The following is a 25,235-nucleotide window of genomic DNA, read 5'->3' as shown; positions in this document are numbered from 1 at the left end:
CATCGTTTTTTCCACTCCATTTGCACACCAACTCCAATTTTTACCTTTCTTTCTTCATTACACAATCATTTAAGATTGAAAAATATGGTTCAATATGGTATGCAAACTATCTTGTCAACTACCATTAAAGTACAATTTCACAGTAGAAGTACAAGCAAACTATAGAAAAACTTCCACTTGATTGTTGTAGCAAATGAGATCAAAGCTTTCAACTTTGTTAACAAAGTGTACTACATTCTCATGCTAAAGTATAGCTGAATTTTTTAAATAAACTAATTTTAGTGAGGAAGAAAATTTGGGGATCGAAGAAAGACAATGAGTTAGGATTTTACTTCTTCCACTATAGCAGTAGAAACCCATTCCTTGCATGTGATTGGGATCAAGGGCTGCCAAAAATTCTCTCTGAAACCAGCCAATTAGTTATTCTGGATCAAAGTAATGCGTAGAAGTTGATTTAGGGAGAGTCACATTGAATTACTCAAACAAAAAGATGTAGAAGCTGCACAAGTGTGATATTGCTATGGCAATGGACTTCAATGATAATGTATAAGAGTAGATAATAGAACCGGAAAGAATGTGAATTAATTTACAACTATCCATGTGAAAATCCTACAATGTCAATCTCTATTTAAAAGTTCAAACAACATGATAAAGATGAGAAATGACATCAGATAAGAAGGGTTTGGTAACTTCAAATTCTACGATGACAAACTTTCTAATTAGTAATACTTCACAGACATGGAAGAACTACAAAAGACATTGATAGATAACAATGAAAGAATATAAATATAGATGTAAATGCAAAAAAAAATTGCAGACCAAAATCAACCTAATGACCAAACAGGAATCGTGAACAAGATTATAATCTCTGCAATTTCCAAGTACTAATCAAATAGTAGTTTATGATTACATCCTCACAATTTTCACAACATGGCAGAACTTCTAGATCAGATTATTCTTACATGACATCACCTTAGGATCCAGCATTGCAAGTCTGGTTCACTCTCTAGTCCTCTGTAAATTTTTTGCAAGGGATTCACCGGGTTGTTTAACACAAATTAATAGCTTAAAAATAAACACATGTTGTACATCCAAAAGGCCAGTAGAAGAACCACCTGAACTGTGGTTCCTGAACTGTGGTTCCTTGCTTTGTTCCTGTGGGTGTTCCCTTCGTTAGCTTTCGAAAATGCTTATCCTTCTCAACAATTACACGGAATACCCAAAAATTAACAAAATACATATGAAATTGGAGTAAAAATTTCAAGGTTAATTTAGAACATAAGATTAAGATAGTGAAACCTCTACCTCTATCACTGGACTTCTTTCATCCAAAAATAGGAGTCTCAAAACCACCAGCTCCTGGCTGAGGCATAAGATGCTTCGTGACACTTGCAAAAATAATAAGACCTAAAAATTGGAAAACTATCATAGCTGATATCTCTAAAATCCCCAAGAACACACTAAAAAGTTGTACCAAAACTAACTATTATTAGCACTATATTTAAAAAAAAATACACAAAAGCATTACCATCACAGATAGATATATTTACTAAAAATCCACAACCTCCATCAAGGAATCCCACTTGATTAAAACTTTAAATTCAAGAAAAAAGATGAACAAAATATGAGAATAAATAACAATATAATTGCTAGGCAAACAAGCCTTCACAAAAAAAAAAGGTGTAAGAAAAGTAGAAGCACAAAAATCCTAAGGAAAATAGATACATAAGGATGTAGCAATGAGATGAATGAAAACAAGAATTACTTGAACAAAAACAAACAGCAAGAAAGGGGGGAAAAGAGCAAGACCAAGTGTGACGACCCCACCTCCCCCTAAGGCGTACCAAAGGGTTCGGCAGACCGCCTGCCCAACTCTCGCCAGGACTCACTCCCTATCTCAAACGAGTCATGTACACACATCCATGAACCATAAATAACATTCCCAATTCAAGCTTATAATTTACATTGATAGAAATCGAGGTACAAAGTCTCAATACACCAAACTAGTTCAAAACGTATACAATCCAAGTACAACATGTTCCATCCGAGGAATAGCGCGGGTACAAGTCAAAAATCAAACAACTAGTCTATGCTAGACTTTACATAACTCACACCTCGCTCGTACCTCTGAAAGGAAAACAAATGGAGTGGAATGAGCTAAAAACCCAGTGAGGTTCCAAATAGCAAATTGACCATTATTTATAAGTAAAAGTTTTTGATATAGCAAATTAACGAGCATGAAGAGTTCATAAATGTGAGCAACAACACGTCAAGTAACAATCTTAAAATGAGCGAGTGTAGAAGTTTTTCAAAAGAAACAATAATCATTCCAAAGCATAAGGATACGGATGGCTCTCAGGAGCCAACTTCCATTCATCATCAGGGCTTGATCACATAGTAGTTGACACTCCGTCAACTTTCAAGTAAGTAACCAATCCAGTAGAACACCACTTAAACGACTCTCCGTCCACCGTTCAACCCCCAGCTGGGCCCAAAATCCTCAAGAACACGGGTGGTAATACTCGAGTATACCGATTAGTCGAGGAGATATCACTCCACTCGACAATACAAGAGACCCAGGGTTCGTTACCCAATCGACCAAGCCCTTGCCGGCTCGACTAGAGTAACTCGCCACAGGGTTTCTGGAATTCCAGGAAGTGCGCGCATCATAATCAAGTATATCAAGTCAATTGCAACAATAAACAAGTATATCACGTAAGGGCAAGTGCGATAAAGTACACTCTTACCCTTACAATTCACGTATATAACATGTAATCAGATTGGTCACGTATCAAGTTCAAGTATCAAGTTCAATTTGGTATTTGAAAGCACTCACCCAAAAGATATAGTGCTACTGGTCACTTTCAGGTTATACTCCGAGTTCGGAGTCCAAATCTGCGATAAAACTCAATTTGAGAACTTTGAAACATGATTAGAGTTCGAAACTTAGACGTTTCGTTCAATAAGAATCAAGAAATGAAAATTCACTTGGAGAATACTCGTGAAATACTCGCTCACTTTTTAAATGATAAAACTTTGTAACATTTATACTTGAAATGGTCATGCGAGTCGAAAGTACAAGGAAATCGTACTTTGAACAATCATTATTTCATTTCTCAAGGGTACAAGTTCGGCCAAGTCCTTATTTATATATCTTGGGACAAGAAGACTTAAGTACCCTAGATGGTTCAAGCAGTAATCACTCTTAACTCATACTCAAGTTGCAAAGATAGTTTTCTAGACCTCGAGTAAAAATTCGGGCAGCATGCCCTTTGTGTTTACCTAATTTCCAGCCATTTAGGCTTCATTATTTTTCTTCAACCAAAATCCAACATCATAAATATCAGCAATTCAAGTCAAAAGCCGTTCCATAGGCTTACAATATCATAAGAATAGGAATTACAATAATAGCAAGTGCAGAAATACAATCTAGCACAAGGCAGATTTGACGTATGAATGCGGAAATAACATATCCGAGGCTACACTTATCGGATTGAGACGCAACCTAAGCCGTTTCGAAGCTAAGATATAGGGTTGCAATGTTCATGAAGGTCACTTAGTCCAGTTCCTAATGTAGCTTAGTCAAATCCTCAAATTACAGAACCAAAATCCAATTTGTCGGCTGATAACCGCCTTACACTGTAATGGTCATATCTCAGAGTACACAAGTCCGATTCAGGTGTTCTTAGAGGCATTTTAAAGCTAAGTCAGAGTACCACAACTTTCATGTTTTGGTAAAAAGCTAAATCAGTACGTATTCTAGTGAAAAAACGTAATAAACTGGACAAACTGAAGAAACGGACTGCTGAGGAAAAACTTAAAACAGTAAGGGTATTTTGGACTTTTCATTACTTACGTTGCTCCGATTGAGCTGAAATTTTATAGGTACCTATAAAATACCATTCTCTACAACTTTCATTCTTTGACCTAAGGCCAATTCGGCCTCCAACATACAGTTACAAAACCGGACAGAATGGAAGCAAGAATTTCCAGAAATCTGGAATTTTTAGTTTTTAATGCAATCTTCCTTAATTTCTCACTTCAATCACTACCAAAACCCCTTCTATAAAATTAATTACAACATATATGCATCATACACCAAATTGGGCAGAAATTCCTCAAACCCTAGTTCATCATATAAAAAGGGAAAAACTTCCAAAACATGATAGCATCCATGATTCCACCACAAATCAAGTTACTAACCTTAATTTAAACAAGATTGAAAGTAAAATTTAGAGATATCATCTTCCTTACCTTGATTAGAGTTCTCCAAGTGTAGCCCAAGCTTTCTCTTTCCAAAATTTCACCAACAATCACTAACTAATCACTCAAAGGTAAGTTTAATCGGTTTAGAAATTTAATTTGTCACTTGGTTGGTTAGAATCAAGAAGAAGGAATTGTTTCTTGCTCTCACTTTCTCTCTCCCTCTTGGTCGACCAGCTGCTGGAAAAATGAAGAGGAAAGTGCAGAAAATTGGTTTAAGAAGGCTAGTTAATCACTTGGCCAAGAAACTCTAGGGTGGCGACACTTGTCGCCACCATCACCTTTCATTTTTCTCTTTCTTCCTTGCTATTTTCTAGCCTCAAATTTTCGGTCAAAGCAGCTGCCAAACAAGAAGATATTTTGCTCAAAAGTCAATAAGCTTGTATGGTAAGAAAGTGGTGGTCAAGTGGTGCGTTCAACCGGTAGTGCGCGGGACCCGCCGGTTCGCGCCGTTTTTCTTAAAAACACACGTATTAGGGTTTTTACTTCCCATTCACTAACCTTATATCATTGCTACTAATAACATATTATTTCTCACTTAAAAGTCACTTTTAATCACCAAATTGATCCTTGGTCAGTATCGAAAATTCATCCGGCGAAAAATCACGAAAACCCTAATTTTGCTCAAATCTTGAAACCGAAGTGTAAAACCCTATTTCCAGGTTCATCTACACTTATTGTTGAACAATTGGGTAGTAGGGCCTTAATAAATAATAATTTTCAAATAAAAGGAAATTTTTAAGAAAACGTGAGGAATTTACAATTTCAATAATTAACATTAGGATCTCTAGTAAAGTATGAGAGATTTAAGAATCCGTTTAGTCACAAGTAAACTAGGGTTTTTTTTTTTTTTTTGATTAAAACATTAGGGTTTCTAGTCTTTTAAAACAAAATAAGGTTTTAAATCAAACCCGAAGAAATATACTTTAATATTTTCTTCATAGACAACCTCCTAATATTCGGGATGTTACACCAAGAACCATGAGGAAACAAAGAAGCAGGAGACAAAGCAGAAATATTTTCTCAAGTTCTGGCACAAGAAATCGTCGCCTGTGAATATAGTCATGACAAGCGGTTTCTCGGGGAGTGAGATGATCACGCATACTCCAAAAGCAAGAGTTGCAAGCTATGTGAATCAAAGGGTAAAACAGATTTTGCAAACCAGATCCCCAAAACTCAACATACTAAGCATGCATGTGAAGAAAGTGAACTATACGTAAAAAGGAGCAGAATACATCTATTGATATACCAAACCAAGATAACAAAAGCAAATCCACTGGCACCTAAGATAAGAAAATTGAGCACATTATACACGTGGGCATTAAAGAGCTGAATACCAAAAATTGCAGATGAACATAAATAGATAAACTTGAAACAAGTGAGCAAAAAACCAACAAAGAAAAACCAGGCGGAGAAGTGAAAAAATTTTCCAGAAAACAAAAGAATACCTAATTCTTCTTCTAAACAAGCGAAGGAAAACCCCTGGGAGTTCTTCTTCTTAAAATATATACAGAAATTTGCAAGTAACTTGATCCTTGAATATACAGAGGAATTTGCATGAAACTTCATTTGTCTATCAAATACACACTATCGCATCAATGCATCATTATCAGTAAGATGCAAGAAGTAGTGACGTCCAAAGACCAACAAGTATGAAATTACAAAAATGGTTAATGTCAGGTATTAACGATCCACATAATCAGCATCTAGAAGGGCAACACGGTAATAAAGTTTTGGTAATGGCATACAATGATTTAACCTTGTTGTCAAATCTAATTGAAAGGTTAAAACTATCCTTGGTGCGACCACCAATTTGACCACCAAAAAGGCATCTACATAGATTAAACCGTAAATTACACATGACACTAATTTTGTTTCAGATTTATATGGCACTTGATGGATGCCCAAAATTGGACTTAACACCTGATATAGTGACCAAGAATGAAGTACAATCCATAGAAGCAGACCGATGCACTTGAAAGTACAATGGTCTGAAGGACGGCTTTGCACTTGAAAATCGCTCCAGTAAAGAAACAGAAAATGCTTCTTTTGTATAAGGATAAATAAAAGCGTTAATTTCAAAAATGATTCCCAAATTCGAATTTTCAAAATATGTTTTTTTTTCTTGTTTTTTTTTTCACAATTCTTGATTCTTTCATGATTCCTAGGTCTACATAATACAGTCTAGTTACGCAAAAATCATCAAAACATGAAACATGAAACCCAAAATACAATTCTTGATTTTTCGTGGAATTGAGAAACATGAAACCCAAACGATTGTCAATTTAATTTCATATGTCAATTTTAAAAAATTTAGAAATTTAGAAAAGAGAAAATTCGCAATGCACAGATACCATAATCGAGTAATTTCAATTACTTGTAGAATGATATCATTTATGAAATAAAAGCGTTAATTCCAAAACTTCAATTTCCTAGCCAAGGAAATTTTTCACGAGGCCAGTGTGAGAATTTAATTTCATATGTCAATTTGCTAACTCAATAGAGCCAATAGATTCAGTACTCTTCCATAATGTCTGTAGTTTTATATATATACAAATAATCAAAGTGGAGTCCATAGTCCACAATCCATTGAACAGGAGTCCTCTCTACAAAAGAAAAGTGGACCACAAGCAAAATCTTCCCATGTACAACGTACAATGCACAAAGCCAGATCAATGCACTCGAACATACAACAGCCTGAAGTAGCCGGATGTACTCGAAATTCCAGCAACAGTAGAAGCGCCAAGTGCTTCTTATATATATAAAGGATAGGGCTAATCACATTTAATCCCCTTAAGGTATACCTCATTTCTCAATTTACCCCCTAATATTTAATTTTGCTTACTTAATCCCCTATAAGACAAAATTGCCTTTGCATTATTTTGACTTTTTATTTGTCTTGTTTTTCTTTCTTTTATTTATTTTTCTCTTTCTTCTTTATTTAATTCTTTCTCTTTTTCACAAAAATTTTCACCTTAATGATTGAAATAAAAAAAGAGAAATTGCAGAGATCTATCTTTTCTTAAATGATTAAAAAAATATTCAAATAACTTTTCTAAAAAAAAGGCTCTGTTTGGATTAACTGTTTTTGAAAAATTTTACTGTAGCAGAGTTTTTAGATTATATTTTAGGATATTTTCAGAAAATATTTTGGAATATTTAAGAATAGAAGAGTTTATAGAATATATTTTGAGATATTTTTTAAAATTTTTAAAAAATTTAAACTAATTTTTATATTACCTTTTAGAGTATTTTTAAAAATTTTTTATTGTATTTGAAAAACTAGTTTTTGAAAAACACTCCCATTCACAATTTTTTTAGCCTTTCAATTCTTTTAATTTTGGATTTTCCTCTTTCCTTTCTAGTTTCTCATTTTATTTTCAAAAAAATATCACAAGATGAAATTGTTTTCCTTTCTTTTATTTCTTTTTCTTTTTCTTCTCTCTTTCATCCTTCCCAATAGAAAATTTCATTTCAACGAAAATTTTTGTTTTGAGTTTGTAATTGCATATTTCTGGGTGAAGATTTAAAAGATATCAAAAACTAATTTTGATTTTTTGTATGATGTCACGTGTCACAAATTTCAATTGATGATTATTAATCAGGTCATAATTTCATCTTAAGATATTTTTTTGGGAATAAAATGAGAAATTAAAAAGGAAAGAGGAAAATCCAAAATTAAAAGAATTGAAAGACTAAAAAAATTATATTTAGGAAAATGATTTGAATTTTTTTTTAATCATTTAAGGAGAAGATAGATCTGTGCAATTTCTCTTTTTTAATTTCAATCATTAAGATGAAAATTTTTGTGGGAAAGAGAAAGAATTAAATAAAGAAGAAAGAGAAAAAAAAAAGAAAAAAGAAAACAAGGTAAATGAAAAGTGAAAATGATACAAGGACAATTTTGTCCTATAGGGGGTCAAGTGAGTAAAATTAATGGTTAGGGGGTAAACTGAGAAATGAAGTATAACTTAAGGGGATTAAATGTGATTAACCCTAAAGGATAAAGGAAATACCTAACCCTTCTCTCAGTCGCCCACCTTTTTTTTTTCATATGCCCTCTTCTTCCCCTTTTTCTTCCTCCGCGTTCTCTTCACTTGTTTCTCCCTCTACAGCCCCCCTTCTCTCTCCCTTTGACACCCTAGGAGAGAGTTTAGTTGAGCCACCGAGATGCCGGAAGTCTATCGGTGCAGCTCGGTAGAGTGGCGGCCGTCGCCAGTGGTAGCTTTGGCCACCAGTGCCGATGATTCTCAGGTGGCCGCGGCTCGGGAAGATGGAACTGTTGAGATTTGGCTTGTCTCTCCTGGCTCCGTAGGCTGGCACTGTCAGCTGGTACTTTCATTTCTTGTTTACTGTTCATTTTCTAATTCTTTCTTCTGTTGAAGAAGGAGAATTTAGTATTTTATTAATTTGATTGAGGTTGCCACAGACGATACATGGAAGTCCGAATTTGAGGGTATCGTCTTTGGTTTGGTGTCGGCCGGGGTCGGAAGGTGCACAGTCTGGACGGTTGTTTTCGTCAAGTATCGATGGATCAGTTTCAGAATGGGACCTTTATGACTTACGGCAAAAGGTGATACTAGTTTGATTCAGGCCCTTAATATTCTAAGACGCAAATGTGTTGTTTTGAATGTCCCTGCTTCTTACATATGTTTCGTGTTTATTTAATTCTATGGGTGGGTTTTCAGATGTTCTTGTCTTAACACTTAGTGCCGCGTATGTTTCTTGTCTAAGAAGGTTCTATTGAAGTATTTGTGTGGAAATAAGAGGCTATCGTAGTAATTGCTTAGCTGGTAGGTCTAGAATAGAATCAGAAGATGTGTAAATGCTGGTGATTATCTGTTATTGTGATTAGTTTAGACTTTAATAATATAGCTGGAAATGATGCACACTGCACTTTACTATTTTGTCGTCTATCAAATAATTAGTCATTTATGGATGATCATGATTTGCTGGGAGTCAATGTTTAAAATACAATACACACTTTGCTCTTGGTGGTGTCACGTGTAATAAATAAACCATTCATGGATGGTAATGATTTGCTGGGCTTAATTGTTCGCTGAACAGAATATAAAAATTCGTTCGTTCTTACGGCACGTGGCCTTAACCTTGTATATTGGTGCTTCTCATAAATGCAGCTGCTACTTAAATATGAGCTCTTTTAGATATCTTATGCGCAATTAGTTTGCACATCTTTGTAGGTTTCTATGTATTGCTTAATATAGTGGTACATCTTCTAATGATAAGTAATGTGTATGTTGTTTATTTTGTCTGCAGACTGTGCTAGATTCTATTGGCGTCTCAATTTGGCAGATGGCAGCCGAGCCTTGTAATAATCTGAAGCTTCAGTTAAAGCAGGACTCTGGTTCTCATGAAAATGGCCATGTTAACCATATGACTAATGGTGTTGATGATGATCGAAGCAGTGACAGTGAAGAGGATGATGATGATGATTCGGTGAACCTTCACGAGCAACCAGTTTCTGACAATACACGTCTTGCAGTTGCTTGTGATGATGGGTGCGTGCGGATCTACACTGTTTCAAGCGCAGATAGACTCACTTATAGTAGATCATTACCAAGGGTCAGTGGTGAGACAGCTGCCCTTGCTGAAACTTTATGCTCACTATTTCTGCTTTGACAATGAGAATATTAATTTGCATTGATATGGCTAGGGCGTGTGTTGAGTGTAACATGGAGTCCTGATGCTAGCAGGATATATTCCGGGAGTAGTGACGGGTATGTCTTATTCTTGAGATGGTAGAACTTTTCATTGAGTATTTTAAACTTCTTCTGGTTGCTTTATGGGAATCTTAAGAGTCTTTCAAATGTTGAAGCTTTATATATGCTTTTTAGTTTTTGAGACACAATCATGTTTTTTGCAGATATATTAGATGTTGGGATGCTAAATTGTATCATGAAATGTATCGTATAACAGTTGGCCTTGGAGGATTGGGCAGTGGACCTGAACTCTGCATATTGTCATTACTTGCCTTGAGGTAGATGCCTGGTCTTTTACCTATCATCATGTCAGAATGGAGCAGTTGCCGTTGCTCTGGTGAAATAATGGTTTTTTAATGCTATTTCTTGTTTTGCTTTTCATTTTGCTTCAGATGTGGGACCCTTGTTAGTGCAGATAGTACTGGCAGCGTTCAGTTTTGGGACATTAAGCATGGGACTCTTCTCCAAGCACATTCCTACCATAAGGGAGACGTGAATGCTTTAGCTGCAGCTCCTAGTCATAACAGGGTGTTTTCTGCTGGATCAGATGGTCAGGTAGCGTCTCTCCACTCAGTCTTACAGCAGATACACTGAATTGGGTATTAAATGGGAAGAAAATGTGCTCTTGCTCTATATTATCCCAATTTGGTTAAGACGTGGGCTGACACATTGAGAAGTATTTTGGCCTTGTGACGATGTAAGCATTAGTAATTGAATAAGTAGGATTCATGTTGGTGGGAGTATAGGTTTAGGAGTTCAGGGATTCTTATTTTGGTTTGCTTATTGTGAAGCCTAGATTACTAGTTTCTTGATTAGTATTGATAGAAATTGCTAGTAAAGTGAGTGTAAGAAGGCAAGTAGATAGGCCAATTAATCTGACCTTTACCAACTAGATAAGGGGAAGTTGCTCATTTGTTCGATGCAGACTTCAAGATGTGTAGTGCAAGGCTCGGTGTTCTTGTCTGTGCTGGACCCTTTAGCAGTTTAAGCATCTTTGGCTTTGTCCCAATATGATACTTAATAGACAGCAACTTTGGTGTCACATCCTTGAAGTCTTTTGAATGCATGGTTTAGCAGAAGAAGTGAATTAATTGTTCTTGGGCTGAAGCAGATCAATGTATCTCTTAGTCCTCTAAATTTTATAGGTTCTTTTTTGCACTCTGGAGTTGATCTTTTGATTGCAAAATTAAGTTGTTTGATTAAATGCTTTTGATTTTTGGGTGTTATAGAGACTATGTGGGTTGGACAACTGAGGTAACGCTAATAATCATGTACTCTTGGAATCAGGTGATTTTGTATAAGCTCTCTGGTGAAGTGATGAAGAAGTGGGTCTATGTTGGTTATGTAAGGGCCCATACGCATGATGTGAGGGCCTTGACCATTGCAGTACCCATTAGTCGTGAAGGTAGTTCATCTTTATTTTTGTTTTTGTTTTTTGGTTTTTCCCCCTTTATGTGTTGCTTGGTCCATTGGGAAAGTTTTCTCAACTCTCCTTTGTTGGTTGCTAGGTTAAATTGATGTTTCTCATATTCTAATGGCAATGTTCCTATTGACAGATGCATCTCCTGATGAAAAGTCGAAGAGACCTCGTGGTAAGGAGAAGCCACTTGAATTTAGTTACCATAAATGGGCTCACTTGGGTGTCCCAATGCTTATATCAGCTGCTGATGACACGAAGCTTTTTGCATATTCTGTTAAGGAGTTTACAAAGTTTTCTCCACATGATATATGTCCTGCACCGCAGAGAGTACAAATACAGTTAGTGCAAGATACAGGTTTCAATCAAACTTCTTTCCTTTTGGTTCAGGCTTCTGAGTGGTTGGATATTCTTTCTGTTCGTCCGAAAAATGGTACTGTTTCTGACATTGGATTTGGGCCTTCTGGTGGACCTGCAACAACAGATCTGGTTGCCCGAGTTAAGTGTAGGGCTTCCAGAAAAATCATATGCAGTGCAATTGCTTTTTCAGGCTCGTTATTTGCTTATTCTGACCACGTGAAACCAAGCCTATTTGAATTGAAAAGGACTAAATCTGGAAATCAAGCATGGACTGTCATAAAAAGGCAGCTACCCTTGGATTTACCATATGCTCATTCTTTGGCTTTTAGTTCCGATTCTTCTCGGTTGATGATTGCCGGGAATGACAGAAAGATTTATGTAAGCTGTGATATTTTTCTCTTTTAGCTTAAATTTTTTGCTTGTGTTCCTCCTGTGCATCTTCACTGTCTTCTGTTTCATTTCAATTATTCTTGCAAAGGTTTCATGTGGTGCTTTGATTGCAATATCTTGAGATCTGCCTAACTAGAAGGATAGAAGTATCTTCTTCTGCACAAGGGTATGCACATGACCAGGTTTTGAAAGTTTTAGTCTATATAGAGAGCGTAATTGTATGGAACTGTGGTGAAAGCACATTAATAGGTTCTTGAGATTGACCAAGTCGAGGATTTTATCACCTTTGGTTGGAAGATAGAAATACTAATGTACCAAATTGTACCTATACAAAGACACAACTTTGTTGTGACAAGTCAAGACCTGAGCCAGTAGCAGTTCAGTGCCTTGATTCTGTTGCATGATGACCAGTTAAATTAGATGGAAAGTTTGTGTAGAAGTCTTGGTGTTGTCTGTTTTGAAAAGTTGTACTGCAGGTCATGGAATATCTTCATTAAAGAGAAATGGGGTGTTATTGGATCTAAGGGAGTTTAAACTAGTGGGGTGGTGATTACTTGTCAAAAATTTTTGCTGCAGATTGTATCTTTTGCCAGATATTAGTTTCATTTTATTGATTATCCTCTTTCCTTGACCCATAGGTTTGATCTTTGGCTTCTATGATCTTTTTCCTTTTTCTTTTCTCTTTTCATATCAATCCTATGTTCTTGGTATCTGTGAAGTAAAATGTTATGCCTCTTTTCAGCCACAATTAGAGAGATGCATACTTTGTTGAAGTTTTCTGCTATAAGAGGACTAACTGTTGAATCATAATGTTGCATTTCGTGTGATGTATGCATCCTCCCATTGTTTACTTTTCCATGATTTTACGTATATTGCATTCTTCTTACTCTGATGAGTCACATATTTCTGTGGTTAATTTAGCTATATAAGATATTTAAAATTTTACTAGAGTTCTTCATTGAGAATGCCTAATATTGGGTACACAAGTGAACTCCTTTTTGGATTCCTTCCTACTCTCCTCTCCCTCCCTTGGGACTTTCATATAATTTCTTCCATGTCTGCTGCAGGTTGCGGACATTGAAAGTTCGAAGCTGGTTCACACCTTTGTACCTTGTCGTAAAGAGTGTGGAGATGGATTGCCCCCAAGTGAACCTCCCATCACAAGGATGTTTACCAGTTGCGATGGGCAGTGGCTAGCTGCTATCAACTGTTTTGGAGATGTATATATATTCAATTTAGAGCTTCAAAGGTGGGAAACACCACTATACAATTTGCATATAATTAAATTTTATGGTATACATGATTTTAAAATGCTAGTGTACCCTAAGTTTCAGAATGTGAGTGCTTCTTTGCATGTACCCTATGTACATTCTTTTAGGTAGCTTTGGATAGCTTAGTTGTGTTTTTCTAGTTTTGACCGTTGAAGTTGAAATATTTGTGCTATTGCTGTCAGTTACCTTTAATTCTGGATTTATTTTTGGTTACCAGGCAGCATTGGTTCATAGCAAGACTGGATGGTGCTTCTGTCACAGCTGGTGGTTTTACCCCACGAAGCAGCAATGTGCTAATAATTTCAACTTCTTCTAACCAAGTTTATGCATTTGATGTGGAAGCTAAGCAACTGGGTGAATGGTCTATGAGGCATACATTTTCACTACCAAGGAGGTATCAAGAATTCCCTGGAGAGGTTATTGGGCTTTCATTCCCGCCTTCCCGTAGTTCGTCATCGGTTGTTGTTTACAGTCCCAGGTACTAATATGAGAAAAACTATTTTTTTTTTGTTCCTTGTTTTTTTTTTTTCGTTTACTCATTTTCATGATTATTTATTGGAGTGCTAAATGTACAAGGTTTTTGCCAAAACTAGGGGGAAAACATAGACACTAAACACACAGAAAGAAACATCAGTTGAGGGTTGTTATCTAGAAGACTGAATTACATAGAAATGGTTTCATCTTTAATAGTTGTTGAATCCCTGAAGATTAATCACATAGAAATAATATGTAGTACCACCTGCAAAAGTGTTTGCAGAGTGCAGGAATTGACGTGAGAACATGTGCTAAGTGCAAGTGTACCGTGTCAAACTAAAAGCTGAAGTCTTTGCATTGTTTGGATTCAGGGCAATGTGCTTGATTGACTTTGGGATGCCAATAGATGGAGATGATGATACCGATCTGGCAAATGGCCAGGACATAGCGTTAAGGAAGTTGCAAATTGGAAAATTAAAGCGGAAGTTGAAAGGTCATGAATCAGAAACCAAGTCGAATGGTAGAAAGAATTTTGAGTTCTACGCTTTTAGAGATCCCGTTTTATGTGTTGGACACCTGTCAAGAAACTCTCTCTTGATCATAGACAAACCGTGGATGCAAGTGGTCAAGACACTTGAAGCTCCACCTGTTCACAGACATATATATGGAACATAACTGCTCTGCAGGCCCCTTTTTTTTTTTGTCTCCTGGCCTTGAGGAAAAGTTCCAACATGGCTGAGGTTTGAAGCATGTTGTGCAATGTATTCCCAAATTAATTTTGTAGTCCGTGAGAGTAATGTTTTTTAATTTATAATTTATATTTTTTTTCTCCGTGTATGTTTTTTCTGTAGTAAACGTTACATGAAAAATGGAATCCTGCGTAGTTACATTTCGGGTACACTGAAGTTTACTAGGGGCTCTAATTTCCTTTTTTATTTATATATTTTTTGCTAAAAGGGGTTTAATGTAAGCTCTCGTTTGTCATTACTCATTACGCTGTTGCTGGTAGCATTCCTTTCTTCTCTAAGGATAGCAGTGAATGGGAACCGTGAAATTGATTTTCAATACCAAGTTATTTGTTCCTAGACTTGATCAATGCTACGGTGTTGGCTGTACTGGTAGTTGAGGAATAAACGAATGAGAATGCTAAAGACGTGTATTTGTTTTATTGTTTTTTTCTGTTCCCCTTTTCTTCTTCCATGTTCCTTTCCTCTTCATGGATCTCGAGCTGAAGAAAAGACGTCTTGTGGAATTTTGTGTGTGAACTTTTGTAATATATGTGCTGGTGAAATTGATTTAACGACTAAACCCGCCGAGGCCAGTGAATATGAAATCCTCGTTGCCTGTCCGTTTTCAACATTGGCTGTCTTCCCCCGAGGATATGGGGTCTACTAACTAATCCTCTTCTAATACTGAGTAAGTGAGAGGCGAATACATTCGAGAGAGAGAGAGAGAGAGAGAGTTTGTTGTGTCCACTAAAAAGTTAGTAAAACAAATGCAATCCAATCATGACATCCGGATGGAGATCAGGACGGCTACGGTTTTTGAGTAAGGTCCACCTCCGGGCTTCAACGTCTTTCTTTCCTTCAAGGCTACTTCAGAACTTTTCAGGACTATCTTTTTCAACTAGGCACTAAATTAGATGTCCCGGGAGTATTTAAAGAATGCCCTTTGCTGGAACATTTTTTTTAGCTGGAACATCGAATGGGACAATTTTTTTACCATGCCATCCATCCGTTTGGAGTCTATTTTGTATTGCATATCTTTTGTCTTTGTCGATTTTGTTTTCCAGCTCTCCCGGATGTGGTTGATGTGGAAACATCATCAATTTCGGATCATATAATTCATAGTCGTATCTTTCTGGACTTGAATGGTCTATCAAGTTGGCTTTCTAATTTCCGCGGACCACCGCTAGATCTGCAACCAAATTAAAAGACCACTGCTTGAAGAAGTTACTTGGACGAATTTATTGTGAGATTTTGTCTTGCTGAATCTGATCACTAGTCTCAGATCAAGCCCCACTTTTTCTTACGCATATTCTTTTTCTGTAAAAAGAGATAAAAATGGAAAGATGAATACGACCTAAACTTTCCTATACTGTTGACTTGCAACTTATGACGGACTTGCACTTCAGAGTCCTCTCCAGGATAATTACAATAGTAGTTTATATATGCTCTTTATTCTTTCCTTTTTGTTTTTTTTAATCTCCCATGCTTCCCCACAGTCTTCCTGTTCCCAACTGCTAAATGTAGAATTCGAACCTTGTGAGAGAATTTTAAAAACCTTCCTTAGTCACTGGACCAACCCCAGTGATTAGTCTACGTGTATGGAGTTTTTTGTTGCTCAGGCAACGTATGGGTATATTTTTTAGCAACGTATAGGTATTTTAGTTTATGCATGCTGCAAATCATATGAATAAATGGGCCCTTATTCCAGAGACGTAGATATAAATGTGTTAGAAAGGACCGACTGTTTTTCTTTGGGGTAAAAAATAAAAAGTTCACCGTGGTAAATCTAATACATAGAAAAGTTCTTGTACTTTCAAAACGTACAACATGACACCTCATACTTTGAATTAAATTGTAAAGGTGACGGAATCCGTTAAATTTAACGGAAATAACTTACTGGAATCTAAAAAAAAATCTTTTTTATACCTAATTTTTAACAGATATACTTGTTCTACTCTTTAGCCCTCAATTCTCTCTCTTCAGAGAATAAAACAAATGATTTTGTTGAGCTGTCTTTTGCTTAATTATATCAGGGCATTTTTGTCATTTCATCCATTTCCGTTAAATTTAACGGATTACGTCACCTTTACAATTTAGTTCAAAACATGAGATGTCGTGGTGTACGTTTTGATACCATGGAGGGCGGGCTTTTTTATTTTTTACCCTTTTTCTTTGTCAAAAGCCACCTTCATCAAAGTCAATGTTTCATATTTGTTTTGTTCTGAAACCGTCCGTGAGCTTATTATTGATTGGCTTTTCAATCATTCAGTTGATGATGAAAACGAACAAAAGCAGATGATAAAGAGATGTGACCTGAATGATCTGATGGGAAAAAAATGCCTGATGAAGCGTATGAAGAAAGTTAGAATGCTGTCAAGAATGATGACGACGACAAAGTGATTATAAGATATCAGCTGCATACGAGTTGACTGCAGTAATTCACTAATTTTTAAAGAAAAATAAGAGCTTCCATTTAATGGGGAGATGGCCGATATTTCAGTCCTTAGCTCTGCAGGTCTCATGTCTTTAAGAACTAAGAAATCAGTATAGCACATGAAGGAGGGTCCATGTCCAATTCCGTTAGCATCTTTAGGACCAAGTGTAGTACTATCCCACAGCTTCTCCTTTCACGTTAGAATCTGCAGAACCAGATAACAACTGGACGGCAATTTTGTTTGTCGATGTTTATTCTGAATTTTCAATTTTATGCATATGAAATAAAAAATAACTACTGTTGAAAATGTAAATATATTTTGGTTCCCTTTGATCAGAACAGAGATTAAAAAGAAAAAGCATTAGGCCCTTAAAAGCTTTCTACAATTTATTCAATAAATTGTTAGGATTGAGAGCATTGGGATTGGCATTTGGTAATGCAGAGTTCAGATTTGCTGCTTCTTCTAGCTTGTACAACTTTTGATTTGAGAAATTAATGTGATGACCTAATGTACATAATATCTTCAACGGTCCTGTGCGGATGTAGAATTTAGACATCTTCCACCAATTAGCATAGACGGGGGACGCAGTCCGAAGATTCCTTGCATGGGATCTCCAAACCCGCCCTAATGTGCGGATGTAAAGGGCACAAGTATGTTCTGCAACTATTGGCAATGAATTTTAATCTATTTCTTCTTTTCAATTTCCATAAGATACTTAACGGCGGCTAGAATTGTGAAAGATTTTGCAGCATAATACTCTCGGGAGCCTAACCTTCATGTTTTAGCTTAAACAGTGACAAAAGTACTTGTTTAGCATGTATTGCAACTAATCCTCCCTTTCTCACTGTCTGCCTTTGTGAGCGCACAATTAAAATGCACGTGTGCTCATGGAATTATTCAATTATTGATCCCAGAAAAAGGAGAAAAGACCGATATGTGGAGTTATTGGTGAGACCGAGCTCTTATATTTTAACAGAATGCGGACAAAGATTTCTGTCAGTGTGGAAACATGGTTTGACTTAACAGGAAATATCAATAAATTATCCATTCAAGTGCTTGATTTACTTAGGTTAGGCTAATTACAGGCTAAAAGCTGTAGTTACAAAGGGGACAGACATAAAATAATGTACGACTGTAGCTTATAGGGTTTTAGACTGCGTCGGAATGGTAACATTTTTTTTTTATTAATACTTTTCAATACGTTTCTGGTTTTGAACATCAATCTCATGCATGCAACTTTGCAAGATTAGGAAGATTAGTTTTGCCTGCAATGAGTAATGGCTCTAAGGAGGAAAAGGATAAAAATTATGGGCTTTTGGTAATGCTTATCAATAAATTAACTCAGAACCTTTTTTTTTTTTTCCAAATTCATGGGCTTTTATTTGATGCCGGTATATCTTCCTAGGTATATCTTACTGTTGCATCCTAAATTGCCATTCAAGGTGATTCTTGTAGAGGAATTATTCTCTAAGGTAATCACAATTACTACTGTACTAGAAAAAAGAGTGTCAGGACACAGGACACATAGCTGGAGGACTCGTCTTTTTCTCGGAATGGGTGTAACTCTCGGAGATATGGGTTCATTCTAAGGATGGTAAGATCTTCAATGAAGATTTGAAAGAAATCCCACAAGAACAAATTCAATAATTTGGACTCCTTTAACATATATGTGTCTTATTTTATTGAGTAGCTGTCACAAGAGGTGGGGTTTAAGTTTTTGGTCCGTTTGCTAGAAATCAAGAATAAAACATCAGTTTTCATCATAGATATTGTCCTCTTTGAGATTGACCAGATTATGTTACCGGATTCATCCATCTCACTCCACCTCATGGAGTTTTTTCTCTAGGCTGGCGATCCTCAGGAGTATAGCATTGTGGCTTCCTTAATGTCCCTTGAGCTTTGTCTGTGCTCGATGATGACCCTCCACTGGCCCCTTTTTTTTTGTTGCTTGTGGGTGCTTGTCCTTGTACACAGCTTAAAGTCACGAATTAATATCTGCATGTGGCCCTATAAAAGGCATTAAACCTTTAGCTAAATCGGGTTTTCAGTGGTAATAGTACGACCTGGATCGGTTATTTACTCCGAGCCGGTTCCCTAATAACTATGGCATTTACAAAATCACATGATTATAGCTTTTCTAAAGCTAAAAGCTGTGATTCTTTGTCATGATAATATCCCTGCTTGATCACTATGGATTTTTCCCTGGTCTGACCATTGGAGCCCCGCAAACTTTTTGTTGTATCAAGCAATCAATTAATTCTTGGCTACGGAATGAAGTTCCACTATTGCAAATCCAATGTAATAATATCTTGTTCAGACAGGAAACAAACTCTATGTGCTCTGATTTCTCTGTGCATGTATTCTTAGGATAATAATCTGTAGGATCAAATAATGCACAAAATTGTTAGATTTCTAACCGTTCAAATTGCGTTAATAATTAATGGATCTGCTGGAGGCTGATTAATTATATTTGGGTGCTGTCATTATCCAGAGCAAATGAAAAATAGATAGAAAGAAAAACTACTATTGACATTTATGTTCTGAGGTTGTTTCCCACTGCATAGACAGGAAGAAATAACGAAAAGAAGAGTAAATAAAGGTGGGTAAATACAAGATCTGCAGATATATTCTGTCTTTTACTTTTACACGGAGAAATTCTCCCTTGGTAACTCTTGCTTCACATACAGAAAACATACTTTGCCTCCTCCTTCCTTTAGAATCTCCTGTTTACTCCCACAAACATAAACAGGCACAATTAGGATTAAAGCAGGCATGAAATCCACAGATTGACTGTATATAAGACGACTTACTGGATTCTTCTTAATCATCTTTTTCAGTTATAGATGGCTTAAAAAATCCAAAGTGCTTGCTCAGAACAGATTTGCCCTGAAAGAACATAGAATATGCAGAAACACTTGAAAAGAGCGAGGAAAAAAATTGAGGAAGACAAAGAGAATTCAATAAGGAAGATCACGGATTGTTTTTATTTTCAGAAACCAAACAAGCAAGAACCTTGAAATGTGTTGCAGAAAAGCCTTGAGACAAGCATGAATCATGCTCCGTCGAATAGTTGTCGTTATAATTAAGAGCTGCATTGTTCTCAAAGAAAGTCCCATGAGAAGCCTGGAACATGAGAATTCAAGTCAACTCAGTTATACTAGCATCAAAATGAACTAGCATAGGTCCATTACCTGTGCTTTGGACTTCTGTGGAACATATGCGCTGAAGAAAATTAAAAGGGGCTTCTAACTCTACCACATTATTGTTTTGTCATATGTACTACTTGCCTTCGAGAAGCTCAGTACTGGGGAGCTAGCAGTATCATCGAGATGAGGATTCTGTTGCTTCTTCCCCTGCTGTTTTGCTTTCTTTTTATGCTTGCTCTTTTTTGGTTCTGAAACTGAAATACCGCTAGCATATCTGGTCTCTTCAGAGCTGTCTTCATCCTGATGGATATGTGGAGGTCCAGACGATGCATCTGACAGCATGGACAAATCTTCATCTTCTTCATCCTCATACAGGTATGCCCCTTTGCCTAGAGAATAATCATTAAATGGCAAACTTCTGTTGCATTGATCTGCAGAACTTGAAAATGGATCCAAATACCTAGTCCATCCAGACGCACATCCATTACTATATTCAGAAGCTGGTAAGTTCATGCTTAACAGGCCTTTTGGAAACACAGTTGGCGATTTAATACAGATTTTTATGATGAAGAAGAGCCAGTAACACTCAGAGAATGACCTTTCTGTTCTTCCTTTGTTGGTTCGATATATAGTAAGTAAGAGAGTAGAAAGTATAGAGTGATATTAATCCAAACAAAACGTGTATTCAAATCCTAGACCATTTTTGTCCTATGCTCCATCCTTTTGCCTTTATTTTTTTATCTGATTTTGTGGAGAATCAAATTGCCAGTTGGCTTGTCATTTATTTGGTAGGGTGGGGAAGGACTCGAGGGGGAAGGGGGAAGGGTGGGGGATTGATTATTGGCAATTGGTAGTGGCAAATTATGGTAAGGTCTGTTACATTTTTTCTTTCACACCTCTTTAGACGATACCAAGAAATCTTTCGCGTTTTAGGGGAAGGCAAATTGTAAAGAACCCCAGTTGTCAGGAAGCCATCGTCTCTTCCTGAACAAGTCCATAGACAGTTTTCCACCAGCCAGCACCAAACCACTTTTCAATGATATTATGTCAACCTTAAAATAGTTTTAAGCGAATTAGTACTCATCAGTCATTTTAAAACTTTGATCGACAGTGTACGTGAATGTTAAACTCTGAATGCATCAGATACGGCTAATTAGTTCCCCACTTTTTTAGCATTTATCTACATTGGCCTCACTGACTGACTACCAGAAATCCCTCATAAAATGCTAAAAAAATGTGAAGTTTTTGGTACATTTTTAGTATTCTGACAGTGCAAGTACTTATCTGACTAGTCAATTCAGTTTAAGATTGCTTTAAACGTCTTGCATGAGAGCATGGATTAGCTTAAAAAAATCTATCTCTTCATCTACAAAATAGGATTATATAGTTCAAAAAACCGACAGTGTCTTCCCTTAGTTGCTAAAGGAATTTACCCGTTCAAACTCTTGACTATGTCTAGTGTCTTTCTCAAAAGGGTTTTGAACGCAGCAATCTGTCCACTCAAAAACTGCATCATATCTGTCCGTCTGGATGAATGGCAATAAAGAACACCAATAGAAGAGCTTGGATTCACCAAATACTCTTGTAGCAATCTGGAATCTAAAAGTCATGCAGTTTTCTTGATTGTGCATTTCTGATGTTTGGGCTTCTAAATTCTAATGCGTGTTTTCTTGATTGTGCAAAGAAAGCTTTTCTCTGTCGAACATAATATACAACCTACAACAAGTGCTATGCAGTATAAATTACCACAGCTCAAAATTCGGTTGGTGGTATTACGAGGCAAAAAAGTAGATTATACATTGGCGGCCGAAATTGGGGAGTGCAAGTCTCAGTAGTTGAGTGCTTCATGGGGCGGTAGTAGGGTATATTTCCGAGTCAGCTGGTCCCAGACCCTAAAATCATATGATATGCACATGCCCTTTTGCTGGCTTTGTTGTAATGCTGAAAGCCGTTCCCATTCGTCATATGTACAGTGAAACCTTAGTCTGTCATGATACATGATTGGAATATTTGTGATGAAGATATTCACCTCTGCATCAATCAACCTAGTCATTTTACGAAAGTATAAATCAACACAGCTAATTGATGGACTGTAAAGTGAAAAATTGCCAACTTGATGATCATAGAGATGAATGATGACAAAGTTAGGAAATTTGGTTTAATTTTCCTTTAGGCAAGTAATTATTTTCTACATTTTTGTGGAATATTGACTATTGAGTATGGTGTTTCGAAATGGGAAATCCTACCCTAAGCTACATACGGTTTAAATACATAAACTAAAAAAATTACTAACTGACTTCATGGTTTATTTCTTGATTTTTATGAGTTTCAGTACTTGCATTCGTGGCATATGCATATCATGTTTTGAAAGTCGTTTTTTATAGGTGAATTTATGTGAGGTTAATTCCTTGCAGGACTAATTCGACTTGGCTTGGCAATGAAATCACTGGTTTAACTGATAACCTGTTGATACAGTGGCCTTCATGGGTCATTGTCCGCCGGCTTTTTATTATATATTAACTACTGTATGGTTTTTGACGAGAATACCAGGAAATTGTCGCTTCGCCTTGAGTTGGAACTTGGATGCCCGTTGACGTCCCTAACGCTTGCCAGACTGAGAAGTTCTGATATGACAACTGAAGAAATTTAGGTTGTCAACTTGGCTTTATCCGGACAAAAGCACAGACCGGGGGATTGGGATAAGATTCGTTGCAGTTTGTCAAGAAAGAACTGAGATCCTGTCTTCATTTTAACATCCAAAAAGCTAGGAAAACCTCCATTTGACTGTGAAATTTTAGAATTGCATGTATCACTTCTTAGGGCAAGAAAGTCAACAGCCGTTTGGTACCCATTCCACCGTCTTGTAAAGTGTTCAGTGTTCGCTCATCTCTGCTGTAAACATGTCTGTACGCTAGCAATCTTCAACTTGACCTTAGCTTGCTGAAGCTAATTGGGATTTGGGACTACACTAGAAGAGGGTACTCGATCGATAATTAGGGTGGTGCAGAAATCTGCAGTCATGAAGTTGCCAACGTGGTCCCTTTGCATGCACAGGTAAGGTTGAATTTGGCTGTTTGTTTGTTTACTTCGTCATGAGTTCAAACTTCAAACCTGTGGAGGAGTCCCCTCTCTCACATGAAGACATCTTGAGTTGAATCTTGATGTCTTTTCAACACTATTTAAGACCACATCATTTAGTCAAATTTCCATCCCCCACTGTTTATGTCAGAAGAAAAACACGTCCCTTTTGTAAATTAATGTAGCTGCTGCTAATTTTCCATGCTTTACATATCAGCGAGGCCCAAAATGTTTCCTCCATGTAAGAACTAAGAACATGCATATTGGTTAATATAACGGTCATTAGAATAAAAGAATTTGCTTTACATTGGTGAAGTTAATAGCAATTTATCATGTCAAGTTTACTGAGCTCAGCGAAGAAGGGCCAAAATGCCCAGTACACATGAAACAGGCAGATGTGTAATGGGATGAATTGGTCGCTCAATAATGCTAGCCATCTGAATGGACGACGAGCGGTATTAATATTTGAGTGGACCAAACAGAAGAGAAAGGACTACCGTTCTCTCTCTGTGACAGCCGTCTCGTGTCCCGTTCCGTTTATTGTCCATACAAATGCCCAGAGAAATGTTCATTCATTTGTGATCACATCAACGTCAAACTGACACTTCCATACAAGCATCAAATTTGCTAGCAAACCCCCTGTATAGCTCATTTCACCTGGACAATGCTCGTCATTGTTCGGCATTAAATGGTTCCAACTTTTACACTTTTTAGGTGAAAAAAAAAACAGAAAGAAGAAAAAGATTCAAGAAACTGTCTCATCTCGTGAGGTACAACATGATCTTAACTTTCCGGATAAAGAGCTAAATAGGTAAATATTAAGTTAGCCCGTCATCACTTCAGCTTAATTAAAGAATCCATGACAGAATGATTGAGGAAGAGGAAGACAGCATCCAAGAATCATTAACGTGTGGTGTGGGGAGAAGTTGGACTAGAAACAGCTAGCAGCTCTTTTGGGGCTTTTATTCTGACAGCAGTAAGAGCATTTGCATACAATCTGGGGCATTGTCCTCCGGCATTCTTCTTAATTTGTCCTTTAATTTTGACTTGTTCTAGAGATCACGTGAAAACATTTTATGGGTTTCGGTTGGATTTCTGATTTTAATTTGACAATTGTAAGCAGCAGCAAAAGAGTGCGGCATGATTAGTTGTGCGTCTGATTTGTATATGTCAAAAAAACTCACGAGGACAGTGGACCAGCATCGTACAGGGCTACTAAACTCGTCTTAGTCAAGCGCCACACGTGCGCTGTTTGAAAGCCATGTGCCCTACAATTATGTCTCGTTGCTTCTCAATCAACCCTTGCTGCTGCATCTGCAATTTGCTCACAAAAACTGAAAAGTAAAATGAAGAAAGAAAGGATTTCAAGGTTGCTGCTGCAGAGAAGTTGTAGGGTACAAAAGCACATTCATGGTATGCATAATTTCACAAAGCAAAACCTCAGATTCCGGCCCGAGTACCCCATTTTTATGACAAAGTTACTGAATTCAAGCGTTCCTACTCAGGAATGATTGGTGGATATCAACTTTTTCTGGTGACAATTGAATCCATCGTGTTCATCCATGATCCAATTATCGATCATGTTTGCCTTTTCAGTTTTCTCCCATGCCTTTCTTTTTTTTTGGGGGGGTTGATTGTAGACCACAGCTTGTTCAGAAGTAATGCAGGAACATATAATTTGTGTTACGTGAATTATTTTAGAAAGCAAGAGCATGGCAAAATGTTGAAAGAGGTTTCTAAGCTACCTAATCATATGTTCTTTTCAAGAACTAGTCACACACATCTCATGAAATTCGAGCTACCTTCTTTGATAAAAAGAACTAAAAGTAGAAACTTTAAATTCTAGATTATCGCGAGAGTTTTGTGCAAAATGTGTTGCATCGAGGCATTAAGCTCACGTATTTATCAGTAAATCTCCTCATAGGAATCGCATGAGAGTTCTCCTCCATTTTT

General features: G+C 36.8%; 2 protein-coding genes across 2 annotated transcripts; one reads left to right on the top strand and one right to left on the bottom strand.

Moving 5' to 3' along the window:
- Positions 1-8,296: 8,296 nt before the first annotated feature.
- LOC113712674 (WD repeat-containing protein PCN-like) lies at positions 8,297-14,865 on the top strand. The gene is made up of 11 exons (XM_027236175.2): positions 8,297-8,595; positions 8,693-8,836; positions 9,541-9,853; positions 9,938-10,001; positions 10,148-10,261; positions 10,376-10,538; positions 11,271-11,388; positions 11,540-12,138; positions 13,218-13,399; positions 13,639-13,899; positions 14,267-14,865. The coding sequence occupies exons 1-11, from the start codon at positions 8,434-8,436 to the stop codon at positions 14,568-14,570; spliced, it is 2,424 nt and encodes an 807-aa protein (XP_027091976.1). The 5' UTR covers positions 8,297-8,433; the 3' UTR covers positions 14,571-14,865.
- A 4,703-nt stretch (positions 14,866-19,568) lies between these two features.
- LOC113712062 (protein SOB FIVE-LIKE 5) lies at positions 19,569-20,911 on the bottom strand. Its single transcript, XM_027235342.2, has 4 exons — positions 20,346-20,911; positions 20,071-20,181; positions 19,869-19,944; positions 19,569-19,781 (listed from the first exon to the last, which is right to left on the bottom strand). The coding sequence occupies exons 1-3, from the start codon at positions 20,715-20,717 to the stop codon at positions 19,879-19,881; spliced, it is 549 nt and encodes a 182-aa protein (XP_027091143.2). The 5' UTR covers positions 20,718-20,911; the 3' UTR covers positions 19,569-19,781; positions 19,869-19,878.
- Between the last annotated feature and the right edge of the window lie 4,324 nt (positions 20,912-25,235).

Source organism: Coffea arabica, chromosome 10e, assembly GCF_036785885.1.
Source record: "Coffea arabica cultivar ET-39 chromosome 10e, Coffea Arabica ET-39 HiFi, whole genome shotgun sequence".
Taxonomy (NCBI): Eukaryota; Viridiplantae; Streptophyta; class Magnoliopsida; order Gentianales; family Rubiaceae; genus Coffea; species Coffea arabica.
Note: the sequence above shows the minus strand (reverse complement) of the source record. Positions and strands in the feature narration are given on the sequence as shown.

Coding starts and splice junctions, on each gene's coding strand:
- LOC113712674 (XM_027236175.2), top strand. CDS start 8,434: ATGCCGGAAGTCTATCGGTGCAGCTCGGTAGAGTGGCGGCCGTCGCCA. Junction 12,139..13,217: donor GGAATGACAGAAAGATTTAT/GTAAGCTGTGAT, acceptor TGTCTGCTGCAG/GTTGCGGACATTGAAAGTTC. Junction 13,900..14,266: donor GTTGTTGTTTACAGTCCCAG/GTACTAATATGA, acceptor GTTTGGATTCAG/GGCAATGTGCTTGATTGACT.
- LOC113712062 (XM_027235342.2), bottom strand. CDS start 20,717: ATGAACTTACCAGCTTCTGAATATAGTAATGGATGTGCGTCTGGATGG. Junction 20,182..20,345: donor CAGTACTGAGCTTCTCGAAG/GCAAGTAGTACA, acceptor CTCATGTTCCAG/GCTTCTCATGGGACTTTCTT. Junction 19,945..20,070: donor TTTCTGCAACACATTTCAAG/GTTCTTGCTTGT, acceptor ATGTTCTTTCAG/GGCAAATCTGTTCTGAGCAA.